The 12,476-nt window shown below is 45.4% G+C and overlaps 1 protein-coding gene across 2 annotated transcripts in view; it reads right to left on the bottom strand.

Annotated features, from left to right (window-relative positions):
- The window catches only part of SLC7A14 (solute carrier family 7 member 14), a 29,285-nt gene that overhangs the window by 15,057 nt on the left and 1,752 nt on the right, over positions 1–12,476 (bottom strand). Inside the window, exon 2 of one of the 2 annotated variants that reach the window (XM_027685567.1) lies at positions 138–536. In XM_027685567.1, the coding sequence (XP_027541368.1) occupies positions 138–441 (304 nt within the window). In that variant the 5' untranslated portion in view covers positions 442–536. Of the gene's footprint in view, positions 1–137; positions 857–12,476 lie in introns of those variants that run through there. The other variant, XM_027685568.1, reaches the window with a different exon arrangement.

The following is a 12,476-nucleotide window of genomic DNA, read 5'->3' as shown; positions in this document are numbered from 1 at the left end:
ACCAGGAAATGGTTTTTTAGTCTGTGGGGAAGGTGCTGCCGAGCATGGGTCCTGCCAGGCGTCCACCCATGAATGGAGAGGATGCACGAGGTGGCACGAGAGGGAACATCACCCAAAATCCCACACCCACGACTCACCCGACAAGATGGAGGCGACGGCCGCGATGATGAAGGACACGATGACTCCAGGCCCCGCCATCTCCTTGGCCACCAGGCCGGACACCACGTACATGCCGGTGCCCACGCAGCTCCCGACGCCGAGGGAGATGAGGTCGAGGGTGGTGAGGACCTTGGCCAGCCTGGTGCCCTGGGTGGCCGCGGTCCCCGTGCCCTCCAGCATGGACTCCACGGGCTTGGTGCGCAGGACGCGGGTGCGCAGGGCATGTCCCGCCGCCCCCCACGGCACCCGCCGCGGGTCCAGCCGCGAGAAGAACCCGCTCATGGCTGGGGCTGGGCTCCGGGGAGGGGATCACGGGTGGTTTTGGCAGCACCCACTCAGGGCTGTGGCTGCATCTCCCTCCTGTGCTGGCGGCCCGGCTGCAAGAGAGAGGAACAGAGTTTTTGACTGAAATAGCAAAGAAAGAGGGATGTGCTCCAAAAGGGCCCCCTAAGCTGTTTTCTGACTGGGCTCCAGTGCTGGGAAAGCTTTGGTTTCACCTTTGCTGCTGCTACAGAGAAATCTCCTCCCTCCATCCCGGTTGTTTTGCACAGCAGGGATGCACTGCCCTCCTTCATGTTTGCATGGCTGCAACCCTGGTCATTGCTACAGTGCTACAGGAACCTGATTTCCTCCAAGTGCTCATTACATGGCTTCACTGCTACCAAAAGCAATGATGGCTGTGTGTAGCTGTGAGGTGTTGGTGGCCACTGTGGCACTGGGAACTGGTTGGGACCCATTGTGACTCCAAGCCTGACAGCACTGCACTTGCAGCAGCAGGGCTGTCAGCCCACCATCACCAAGGCAGACTATGTGGGGACCATCTGTGGGGCACCTGCTGTGGAGGCAGGCTGAAAGAGTTGGGGTTGCTCAGCTTGGAGAAGAGAAGGCTCCAGGGAGACCTCAGAGCCTCTTCCAATATAAAAATGGGCTCCAAGAGAGCTGGAGAGGGACTTGGACAAGGGCATGAAGTGACAGGACAAGGGGGAATGGGCCTTCAAACTGACAGGGGGCAGTTTAGAGTAGATAAAAGAAGAAATTCTTCCCTGTGAGGGTGCTGAGGCCCTGGCACAGGTTGCCCAGAGAAGTTGTGGATGCCCCATCCCTGGAATTGTTTAAGGCCGGGTTGGATGGGGCTTGGAGCAACCTGGTCTAGTGGAAGGTGTCCCTGGTCATGGCAGGAGGGTTGGAACGAGATGATCTTGAAGGTCCCTTCCAACCCAAACCATTTTGTGATCACTGCGCTCCACTTGTACTGAAAAACTAAGGAAGTCTGTAGCTTTGCTCCTACATCCAGTGTGCTGAGACCACTGCCCACCTGTGCCAGGCTGGGACTGGATCACCACAAACTGGCCCTTACAAGGACAGGTGATTTTTCATTCTGGTGCTATGGAAGTTCAATCCTGCAGCTCTCTGGCTATACTGGTTGTTTGTGGTTTTTTTGCGTGCTACTGTCATCCTGGTGAAACATAAAGGGAAAAGTTTTAAAAGGTACTGCTTGTTCAGGTCCCCATGAATCACAAAGTTAAAAGGACTCCTTGGTGTGGTTTCTTCATTCAGTTTATTGCTTCATTCTTGAAGTTGTTTAAATACTGTTTAAGGAATACTTTTTAAAATTGAGATATGTGTTCTTGCTGGTGTCACTGCAATGCATTTTGGGGTCTGTTTTCTGTGTAGTTAAGCTGAGTGGGAAGCTCAGAAGAAGCAGTGCCAGCTTCACTGGCCACTGAAAAGCAAGTAACTGATAGCTCCAGCCATTTTAAAATACTTTTAAATTATCCTGCCTGAACTCATCTCTTCTAGGATTGTCTTAAAAATCATGACATTAGCTTGTTTAGCTCTTTCTCTGTGCTTTTTCATCCCCAGTCATATTTTCAAGAACTATTCAGCAACTGCCATTCCCACTTTCTTTTCTGCTGTTCTTCACAAACTCTGTAGTTCTCATAATATCAGCAGCAGTGACTTTCTAGTGACACATGATGACTTAGCTTTGAGCAAAGCAACAAGAATTGACAATCTGCAAGTTAATACAAAGGAACAGGAAAAATAGTTTATGAAATATGAATTTTAACCTGGCAGCTTCTTTTCTGTTAATAGAGAAATCCTTCTTATTCTCTAATTGCCTTGACAACAAAACAATTATTTTTTCCGTCTTTACATCCAAAACAAATTACATTGTGTCCACCAGGCAGCCTTGTGTTGCTGGAGTTTATTAAATGAAACACAGCATTCATTTCATGTTTTGGTTGATCACAGTTCAAATTGTGCTGATTTTTTTTACCTCGAGCAACCACAAGCTGAAAGGCTGGATGTTCTAGCTGGGAATAATAACAAGGAAAAATTGTTACTGCTCCCAAGCAAATGTGCATCTGTGGTTTCAACCACAGGGAAAAATACTTCTCCAAGAAAAGTGCTCATCACTACCCAAAATTCAGCTTCCTGTTATACAAAGCATGTCTGAAGCACGGGCCGGCAAAGAGGTCATGCAGTGCTTCCCACCTCCCAACCTCTATATAATTATTTACCTTGGATTTTATGGGTGCTCCTAGTTGAGTTTGAAAGACTCAGGTTGTTATGCTAAGGTTTGCACCAAATTGACTTAAACCAGCCAAGAAGGGCCATCAGGAGAGGTAGGATGGTGGGGGATGGAGGTGCTGAGGCTATGGGCTGGTCTTTGGTCCCATCACCAGGTTGTGTTTTGTCATGGGAAGACCTGCCCTGTGTTTTTAACAGGGGTTGGGACCGTGATTTGAGATCAGCAATTTTTCATTATCTTGTCTGGTGTGTTTGTGAGCAGCTGATGAAGGCCTTGAGAAGGGTGGCAAATGCTCAGGTCTTGCTGGAGGGATTCACATCCACACTGGAAAAATCAGTGCATTCCCCGAGCTGAAGAGAGATGAGCATGACTGTTTTGGACTGTCCAGTTCACTCTTGAGCCACATCAAGGTATAGAAATTACTTTCTCACCAGCATTGCAAAGAACTCCAAGAGAACACATGGCAGTCTTATTCTGGAATAATCTCAACTGCTAAAATAATGAAAAAAAACCTTAAATATTTTAAATGCTTTAAATTTAAAGCATGAACTAGCTGGTTGATTGGTGATGCACCCGGATTTAGGCTGTTGAGCAGTTCCAGCTGCCTGGGGCTGGGCTGTGACCAAATCCTCCTGCATGGCAGCCCAACATAGCCCTGCAATTCATATGGCCCCTCCTAAGTCACCAAGGAAAAGAAAAAGAACCTTTCAAAACATCTGAAATGAAATAACTCTATAATTGCTGCTGTATTCAATTAAAGCAGTCACTCGAAACTATTCCAGATGTTTAAGTGAGATCAGCATATTGCTGCTCTGTAGCTTGGAAAACATCTTTTCACTCCATTTGAAACAATGAAAAAATATGTCATGGATGGCAACCCTTTCCATGGGGCAAAGACAGCTCCCTTCTGCTCTGCTTCACTCACCCTGGCTGACTAAAAGCACACAGTGGGAAGGAAAGGGAATTTATACTTGTTTTCTTTAATCTGCTCTCCTCATCATAAACCCAGGAAGATGAAGGGAGCTGTGGCTCAGAGGGGATAAGCTGCAGATGGGTTTTGGAGCTGCTCAGCTCTCCATCATCAGGCTGTTGGGGTTGGTTTTCCTTGCTGGCTGGCACTTGCGGCTGCCACCACGTGCTTGTCAGTGACTGCTGTTTGTACTGAAACACTCTTCTTCATCAGGCTAAATTAACTAAAACTGCAATCAAGTCAGAAGGAGAGGTCTAGGTATTTGCAGGTGTGGATCTTCCCTAGTGTCTGGGCCAGTGCTGAATTATTCCTGATGTAAAACTCATTCTGCTGGTGAGATGCAGCACCCCAGCATCGCCCATCATCATCACCCCCACAGCTCCAGCTTCCCCAGACAACCTTCCCCAAACCACATCTTGGGAATGGCTTACTTGATTTGTCTGTTAATGACAGAAAAAATCCGTCCAGGAGGTCATAGGAGTATTTTTGAGCAAAGATCTCTATTAAAAGCTGTTGAGGATGTAAAAGAAATAGAATATCGATGGTGGTAAATGAAAAAAGAGACCTCCTGTTGGTATATGGAAAGTCAGCCAGGGGCCCTCATTAAGAGGAAAAGGTTGGATTTTCTCTGTTTTTCCATGGCTCCCAGAGTAATTATTACAGAGGGAAACTGGATGATGCCCCCAGCAGCTGGGTCAGCAGCACCCAGTTTGCTGTAGGATTTTCTAGGGGGAAAGCACCTTCATGCTTGCCCAGGGGAGATGAGCTCCAGAAATGTGGGATTGAAGCAGGTTCCTACCAACCCCCAAGGCAGTGCCTGCAGTGGACCCCGGGAATAGTAACACGGGTGTTTATGATGTAGGAGCAGCAGCTCTCAGACCCCCTCCTCGTAGGGGCTGCATGGAGAGCTGGGCTAAAGCATTTCCCTGGGGAAAGGGAGCCCCAAAGGCTCAAAGGGACGCGAGAGGTGGCTCGAGATGATGGAAAAGGCGGCTCCAGGCAGCAAACCCGCTGCAATCCCAGAAAAAGGACAAGTGGAACAATGCGCTAGCCTGACCTCCCCCTTCCCGTTTCCCTTTGATTGTGAGATCGGCAGCGGTGAGGCGGCTCGTCTGAAGAGACACTGGATCCTGAATTTCATTACAGCTCCTCCAGCAGGGACAGCGCTGACGTCAGCGGGGCGATGCGGGAGTCGGGAGCAGCTCCGACCCGAGCGGAGCCTTCTGCTGGGGCCGCTCTCACCGCCGTGTTTTCCTTGCGAGTGCGATTTCATTCGGAGTTGTACGTGCTTGTTTTTACAGTGCTGAGCCCCAGCTGGGCTGCCACTGTAAAAGCTGGCTCTGTCTCCGTCGTCAGCCCTCCTTAAAGGGATTTAAAACCAGGCACAGAGCCGAGAGCGAGGGCTGGTCCCTGCCGATCCCGGCGCCGCTCACGTGGGTCCAGCTTCAGCGATCTGGCCCTGTGCCTTTGCTGGTAATTTTGGGCTCTTCTTATTTTTAATCTTTCCGTTTTTATCTCTGCTGGAGCAGTTCAAGTGGAGCTGTCATTAATTTAAACTAAAACTGTTGCTAAGTTAAACCAGTGATAATATCTCAGGTTTAAGACCAACTTTCTGTGTGCATCAGTGTAAAAAATGGGTTCAGGGACTGTTTGTGTGTGTCTTCCCAGCAAAATGGAAGTGGAGAGGTTGAATGGCCGTTTTCTATGTTATTTTCATCTGTGTTACATTTAGTGCTTCACCGATGTTAGCACTGCTCCAAGCTGGCTAAACATCATTAACTTCTTTTCACAAATAAACAAAATAAAAGAGGAAATATTTAATTGGACCAAAGTCACAAGGCAAGGGTGCCATGCATCCAGAGCTAGCCCCCAAGGAGTTCCTAAACTTTGTATTCTAGTCTCTAGTGCAAGAGTTAAAAGAGCATAGACGAGTAATCCAGTGATATAATTAGCATGTACATGGAGATCACCCTTTTTTGCCTCTCTCCAGCCTTCAGGGGGGATACAGTGTGATGGTTTAACTGCTGTCCTTGCTGGGAAGGGACTGGACTGCCTGAATTATCAGGGAAAAGGCACAGAGGGAAGGATGGAAGAGATGTTAAAGCTTTTTTCTGTCCTGCAGCTGATGGTTCCCATGTCCCAAGTGAATAGGTAATCAGTATTTGAGCACTGCTCTGTGGGCAGCCTGTTCACACAGGAGGTTTTGGTGGCTGAGAGCTCATCTGAGGGCTCATCCTGCCTGGATGAGACAGGAGATGAAGTGATGTATTCAGAGGTGAAATTAGAGCTGGTCATGGTGAAGGCCAGCAGATCCCTTGGTACTGAGTTGCTCTATGCTCTGCCAGGGTTAATTACATGCCAGCCTCACAAGCAGTCAGTCCAGGCTGTCAGGGTCCCTTGGGATCCTCTAGAGCATCAGGCTAGTGAGAAACAGCTCTGGGACTGGAGGAATCAGTGTTTTCCTCCTTCCTAGGGCCTGGATGCATTTGGACACAGCACCTGCAGTTCTCACAGCCTGCATGGGATGGAAGCCAAAATACCCTGCTCACCCTTTCAGAGATGCTCATGTGCATCCCTGAAGGCACATCCCCTCCCCTTAGTAAATCCACCTATCCAAGACATCAGATTTTCTCCTGTCCCTCTCCCTTATGTCTGTAGAAGGCAGTCCAATGCCTGGAATTTTGGTTTTCCACTTGTTTTCTGCCGGTTTTGTACAGGTACCAATGATTTCCATGGTGCAGAGCAGCATAGGAATGAGTGCAGGGTATGACAGACAAGAGTCTGTTCGTGCTGAGCTGTAGGTAATGCAATATGCATGAAGTGCTCCATTTGGGTTTGCAAAAAAGCTATTTAACCACCAAAAGAAAAAAAAAGAGAGACAGAACTGCAGAGAAAGAGGCATAATCAATTTGCACGTTTGCAAAAAGGTCTAGTTTGTCATTGCCTTGAGATGGGAAAGTAAAAGCCTTAAAGACTGTAACGATACAGTTAATGCAGGGAAATGGTAAATCAATAGATGGGTGAGCTGAGCAGAAAGTGGGCAACCAGGAACTTCTTGGAGCTGTTCTGACAGGATCCCTCTAGGAGAGTAGTGAAACCACATGAGATTAGTAAATTTGTTCCTCCATCAGTAAAATGGAGAAAACCACTGCCTTACAGAAGTGTGTGGTGATTAACTCGGTTGGGTTTTCTAAGGAAGCAGAAGAGAAAACATGCTCAAAAATTATTCATGCTCCTCTAGACACGCCTTGTTGAAGTCAATGTTGGTTTTGCACCTGCACGTGGTCATCTGCAGAAGGACTCTTGAGGCTCTGGACACCTCCAAACAGTCATTTTTGGCAGCTGTGTGACTCTGCATTCCAAGTGCAGACATTGACACCAAAGCTGAGAGCCATTGGATACAGCCTCCTCATCCTGCTGCAGTCACAAGCCACAGTGGTATTGGACAAGTGAAACTCCTAAAGGAAGTTTGGGCTCACAGGTCTGGGTGCTCAGACTCTTTCAAGCACTAATGTGCTGACTGCTGAAGTTCAGGCATTTTAAACACTGTGAGATGGGTGCCCAGGAACCCAGATTTGTCTCTCACAGAATCACAGATTCATAGAATGGTTTGGGTTCAAAGGGATCCTAAAGATCCTGTAGTTCCAACCCAGCTTGCCATGGGCAGGGACACCTTTTGCTAGACCAGGTTTCTCAGGGCTCTATCCAACCTGGCCTTGGAAATATGCTGGTAGATCCTTCTGCACCCTTCCCTCTGGTTTTGAGAGTAGCAGTTCCAGACCCTAAGCTGCCACAAGATGAAAAGCATCTTCCTGATATTCTGGTATCTCTGGATTGTAGCGAGTGGCCTGTTTGCAATGCTGGGTATATATTTCTCTGACAGTATGACTGCTGATGGCATCAGTGGAGTGGTTGCAGCCCTGTGTTTGCAACTCTGAGCTTTTCTCTGGTTTTGGTTAGTAGATTATACTTTCAGTAATTACCACTTTGATGATATAGCACATTTTCTGTATCAAATCTCACTGTTGCAGTGGAAAAGGGCTGCCTTTGTATCACTGAAGCATTTAGCCCTGGGTTACCAGACAGTCTCTTCTAGAATTATACTCATTTAAAAACTGTCTTTGCTTTAACAACACACAGGAGGAAATCTCTCTAATTACTGGGCTGTGTTTTCTTTTTCTTTCCTCAGTGGATCCATACTTTTACACCACAGAATGAAAGTCATTATGGTTTGCTGCAAGCCAGACAGGAGAGCTTTTTTCATTTGACATAATTCACAGAATGGGTTATTTATTAATGTGTGAGGCTTTCTAAACAAAATGGATTTTTACTGTTGCAAGAGTCTGGCTGATGCATCATTATGACAACTTATTTAATTTCTGGGTAGCACTTTGAATTTAGAGGCAAAATCACAAATCTTTCAGTAAAGAACTGGTTTAACACCTTGGCTTCATCACCTGAACCAGAAAAAGATTTACCTGTATGGCAAACACAGGACCTGAAAATCCACTATTTTTAAACCTCTACTTTTATTTTGAAGATTGCTGGGTTTATAGAGATTCCTTTATTCCCAACTAAGAAGCTGCTGGTTTTTTTTGCTCTCAGTGCTGACTCTCACTCACCAGCAATCTTTCCAGCTTTCTGCAATAATTTAGTAGGAGTCCTGAACTGGCCCTTTACACAGTAAACACATCAGGCTTACAAACACAAATCAGCTCTTGCCAGGTTTCAAATGCGTTTTTCTTTTGGGCGTGCACATGGTCTCATTAATTAGTTATCGTGTTCCATCAGCAGTTCTACAAATGTAATTGATTATGCCTTGCTGCCCTGCTTCCACTATTTTGGCTATCAGCTAATTAATGCAGGAGAGGTTCTCAAACAACTGCTTTCCTCAGAAAAAGCTGGAAAGACACATTCTTCAATCCCGAGCCTACTAAAGGTTCCAGAAGAAGCAGTAGTAGCATATGCAAATCAACGGGAGCTTTTTGCATATGCAAATGAGAGCTTTGAGGTGGGGGGTAATTTGGCTGCTTGTAACCTGTGTCACTAAATTCCTCAGCAGAAGCCTGAGGTAGATTCACTACACTTCCAAAGAAGTGAATAGCAGCTCCTGCTGCTTTTATTACATTTTGCTGCTTATTCTTTTTATTCACTAGGACAAAACATCCTTGCCTTACATGAGTAATCCTCCTGCTTTTCAACACAACCGATTGTATGAGTAATGTGAGCACAAGCTGATCAAAGATGATGATTTAGAATAGGGTTCCTGTGTTTAGTCATTTTTCATCATCAGTCAGGCAAGGGCAACACCTAAGCAGTGTGTAGCGTGAGTAATACCTGGAGCTTTAGCATAAGAGCTCTTTGACATTTCCCAGTGAGTTGAAAATGCACATCTAAGGCTAAATCAGTATCTAGGGTGGTACTAGAGAAGCAGAATTAAATGAAGAATTATGTGTTCTTAAAAATTATAAGTTCAGGTATCATAACATCCCTGAGTGATAAACGTGCCCTGCCCAGAGATGTCCTTATGGAGCAAGGGAATCAGCTGAGCCAACGTGATTACCTCCAGTTTAAAGTAGCTAATTGCATACTTGCTCTTAGCCTCCCTTAGCGGCAAGACCCCAAAACCCAATCTCTTTCATTGAGACAACACAGTTCCAGCCAGCAGAGTCTCCCCATGCTGTGCTGCCCTGCCTGGCAAGTGTAACTCCACTGGTGTGCCCACACACAACTAAGAGTAGAGCTGCTGGAATATCATTGCTGTAGTTCTTGCTTGTGCCAGAGCTCTCAGCCAAAGGAACCTGACATATTGCTTCTTTCTGTCTTAATTTACTCTGTGCAGAGCTGGTGCCCCTGGTTATTAATTGCACATCTCCCGGTCCCTGTTGATTCCACAGCTGGTTAATGAGTGGAACACACCTGCTGCTGCCCAGGTGTCTTAGACAAGGCACTGGCATATCCAGATGCTTCCCGAGCTACTTGCTCCAGGGCTGGAGTGGTGCAAGGCCTGTCATCAGTGCTTTCTGCCTGGTCCCAGCTGAAAATGAAGGACAGGCAGGAGAAGCTCACATTTCCTTCTCTACCAGACTAGGGTGTCCAAATCCTACCTGGAGCCACCCTGGCATTGCTGAGCACTGTGGAGCAGTGGCTCATTTAAAATAGCTCGATAGGTCCGTCATCAAGACCTGGTTCAATAATGCTCAAGCACACGATTAAAGCTAAGTTTTAATTGGGTTGCTGTGGGTGAAACCTGCCCAGGTGTGGAAGTGATGTCTAGCATGAACGGGTGTCTCCATCCTCAGCTTTAAAAACCTGTGTTGAAGAAGACCTAGCCTGCACTCATGGAGCTGAGGGACCTGCAGGAGGAATGGACCAAGCCACTAACTGAGGTCATGGTCACAAACAAGCAGGAGTCAATGTCTGCTGAGAGGGACTAAACGCACTTGTGTGGTTTTACAGACATCAACCTAAAGTTTTGACAAAGTTTTGACACCCTCATAGGCACTTGTAGCACGGCAGCAGTAACCCATTTCCCCATAGGCAGCAAACCACTTCGTCCTGTAACACTGTCTTCTGAGAATAAGGTTGTGGTGCTTGAAAAACCTGTACTGTAAAAGCTCTTCTTCTGATCACCTCCCAGGTAGATTTAATTTACGGTATCATGACTTCTGGTAAATTATTGATACAGTCACTGTGCTGAGGAACAAAAACAATAGAGTCACGTGCTGTGTGGGTCCACCTCACTGGTTTTGTTTCATAAGTACCAGAGTTTTATCGTGGGAAAAAATAGTTTTCCCTTAGAGATGTTCCTGTCTGGTGACAGAAAGGAATGGGCTGTGGTGGCAGCATCAATGCTGCTCAGAACATCCAGTGCCATGCAGATGACCACATGGTCTAGAGGAAGGGCTGCTGTTCGATGAGCTAAGGAAACATATACAAGAAAAACCTTTTCCTGTAATATGGAGCAGTTTCCCATTGGCAACCACAGCTTAGTGATATCTCATCCCTTGTAAATGAAAAATGTTTTAGGAGTCTCTGTGGATCTAAGTTAGAGTCTGCTCCCATTTACACCTTGGGTGGTTTAATGAGTTCAGCAGACTCAAGCTGGGCTGAGCTGAGACTCCGGACAGGTTTTCACATCTATATGAAGTAGCTTAAAAATGCCTACTATATTTCTGGGCTCTGGATACTTTGCATCTCTAGATCTTCTATCTTCCACAAGAGTGACAAGGTCAGACCCAACCATGGCTTTATATTTTATAGAGGGAGTGATTTATATATATATATATATATATATATACATATAAAGTATATATATATAATATTTTATTCTGGGAGTGATTTGTGGTTTTTAATTATTTTTAATCAATGTGAAAGACACAAATACTGCCCACCAGATAACAGTGTTTTTGAGCGACATATAGATCCCACTACCACACACAGATGAAGTATTTGCTTTCCTTTTATATTCTTATTTTTAAATGTCTTAATAATCCAAACAATGACATGCTGCTTACACATATGCATTATGATGACTTTAATAGCTCAGGTGCTCTGAAAGCAAAATTCTGATTATCTGGAGGCTAAGAAGTCTGTTACAGACTGCTCTGTTACCCTCTTTGTTTGCTTGTTTGTTTGTTTTCATGAGGAGTCCAGGATGGTGTTTTTGTTTGTGTAAGTTCTTGCCATTCTATTTGATTGAGTGTTGCAGGGCTTCACAGGAAAACCATTAATTTAGCCAGTAAGAGGTTTGCCTGTTCTCACTGAATTTTCTAGAATAACTCCTGTTGCCTTCAAGGGAAGATGGATGAAATCCTATTATATGTGCGTGATTTCAGAACTGAGAAAACAGACTGTCTTGTGCTCGAGAAGGAAGTAGTGTCACGTCAGCCTACAAATATATCCTTTAAAATAATTTTGGCTGGAATCCTTTCTGATATGATCCCATCTGAGACTCTGAAGTTACACAAAGAATGAATTTTCATCATTTTCATATAATCCTAAAAATATTGGAGAAGGATAAGATACATCTTGAATTGAGAGTCATAACTGACTCCCTGAGGAGAATGATTTTAAAATGCTTCACTTCACTGCAATATGCACAAAGAAAGAGATTATTTTTAGGCAGAGTTAATTAATGAAACCAATTGGAAAACTGGGGGATTCAAAATAGAATTTGGTCAGTCATTTGTTCTGCTCCTGGCACGTAGTTAAAATCCCACCCATTGGGAACGTTATACTTGTCTAGAGGGGAGGCTGGAATACCTCTACATTCCTGTGCCTTACTTGGAGAATTAAGAATCAAAGGTACCATTAAGTCCTCTGAGTTAATTCTGTCTGAATTTCAGGCCATTAGTTTCCAGGCAATTACTCCTGCAGGGAGCCCAATGACTTGTTTTGGCTAAGTTACATATTTTGGGAGGACATCAAGTCTTGACACAAACAGATGGAGAATCCAGCAGGTTTTCTGATGGCTCCTTCATCAGGTCATCAGCCCTCCACTGTTCAAAAATGTGATCCCTCACTTAAATTGGAATGTTTTGGCTTCAGCACCTCGGCACTAGCTCATGTTGTGTCTCTCTTTGGCAGATGGAAGAATAACTCAGTGCCTAATAATTTCTTTCTGTAGAGGCAAGAATCATGTCACCTTTCTTTGTAATGAAGTGAGTTCTCAGGTGGCACAGTTCCTCCTTTGTAAGGGCCTTTCTCCAGTCCTTGACAGGCTTTGGCTTTCTTTCCTCCTTTTTTTTTTCTCCTTACTTACAATTTTATTGTCATTTTTGTTGATGTCTAATGTATTCTAGCAGTCTGTCT

This window comes from Neopelma chrysocephalum, unplaced genomic scaffold (genome assembly GCF_003984885.1).
Source record: "Neopelma chrysocephalum unplaced genomic scaffold, ASM398488v2 Primary Assembly neopelma1_69, whole genome shotgun sequence".
Taxonomy (NCBI): Eukaryota; Metazoa; Chordata; class Aves; order Passeriformes; family Pipridae; genus Neopelma; species Neopelma chrysocephalum.
Note: the sequence above shows the minus strand (reverse complement) of the source record. Positions and strands in the feature narration are given on the sequence as shown.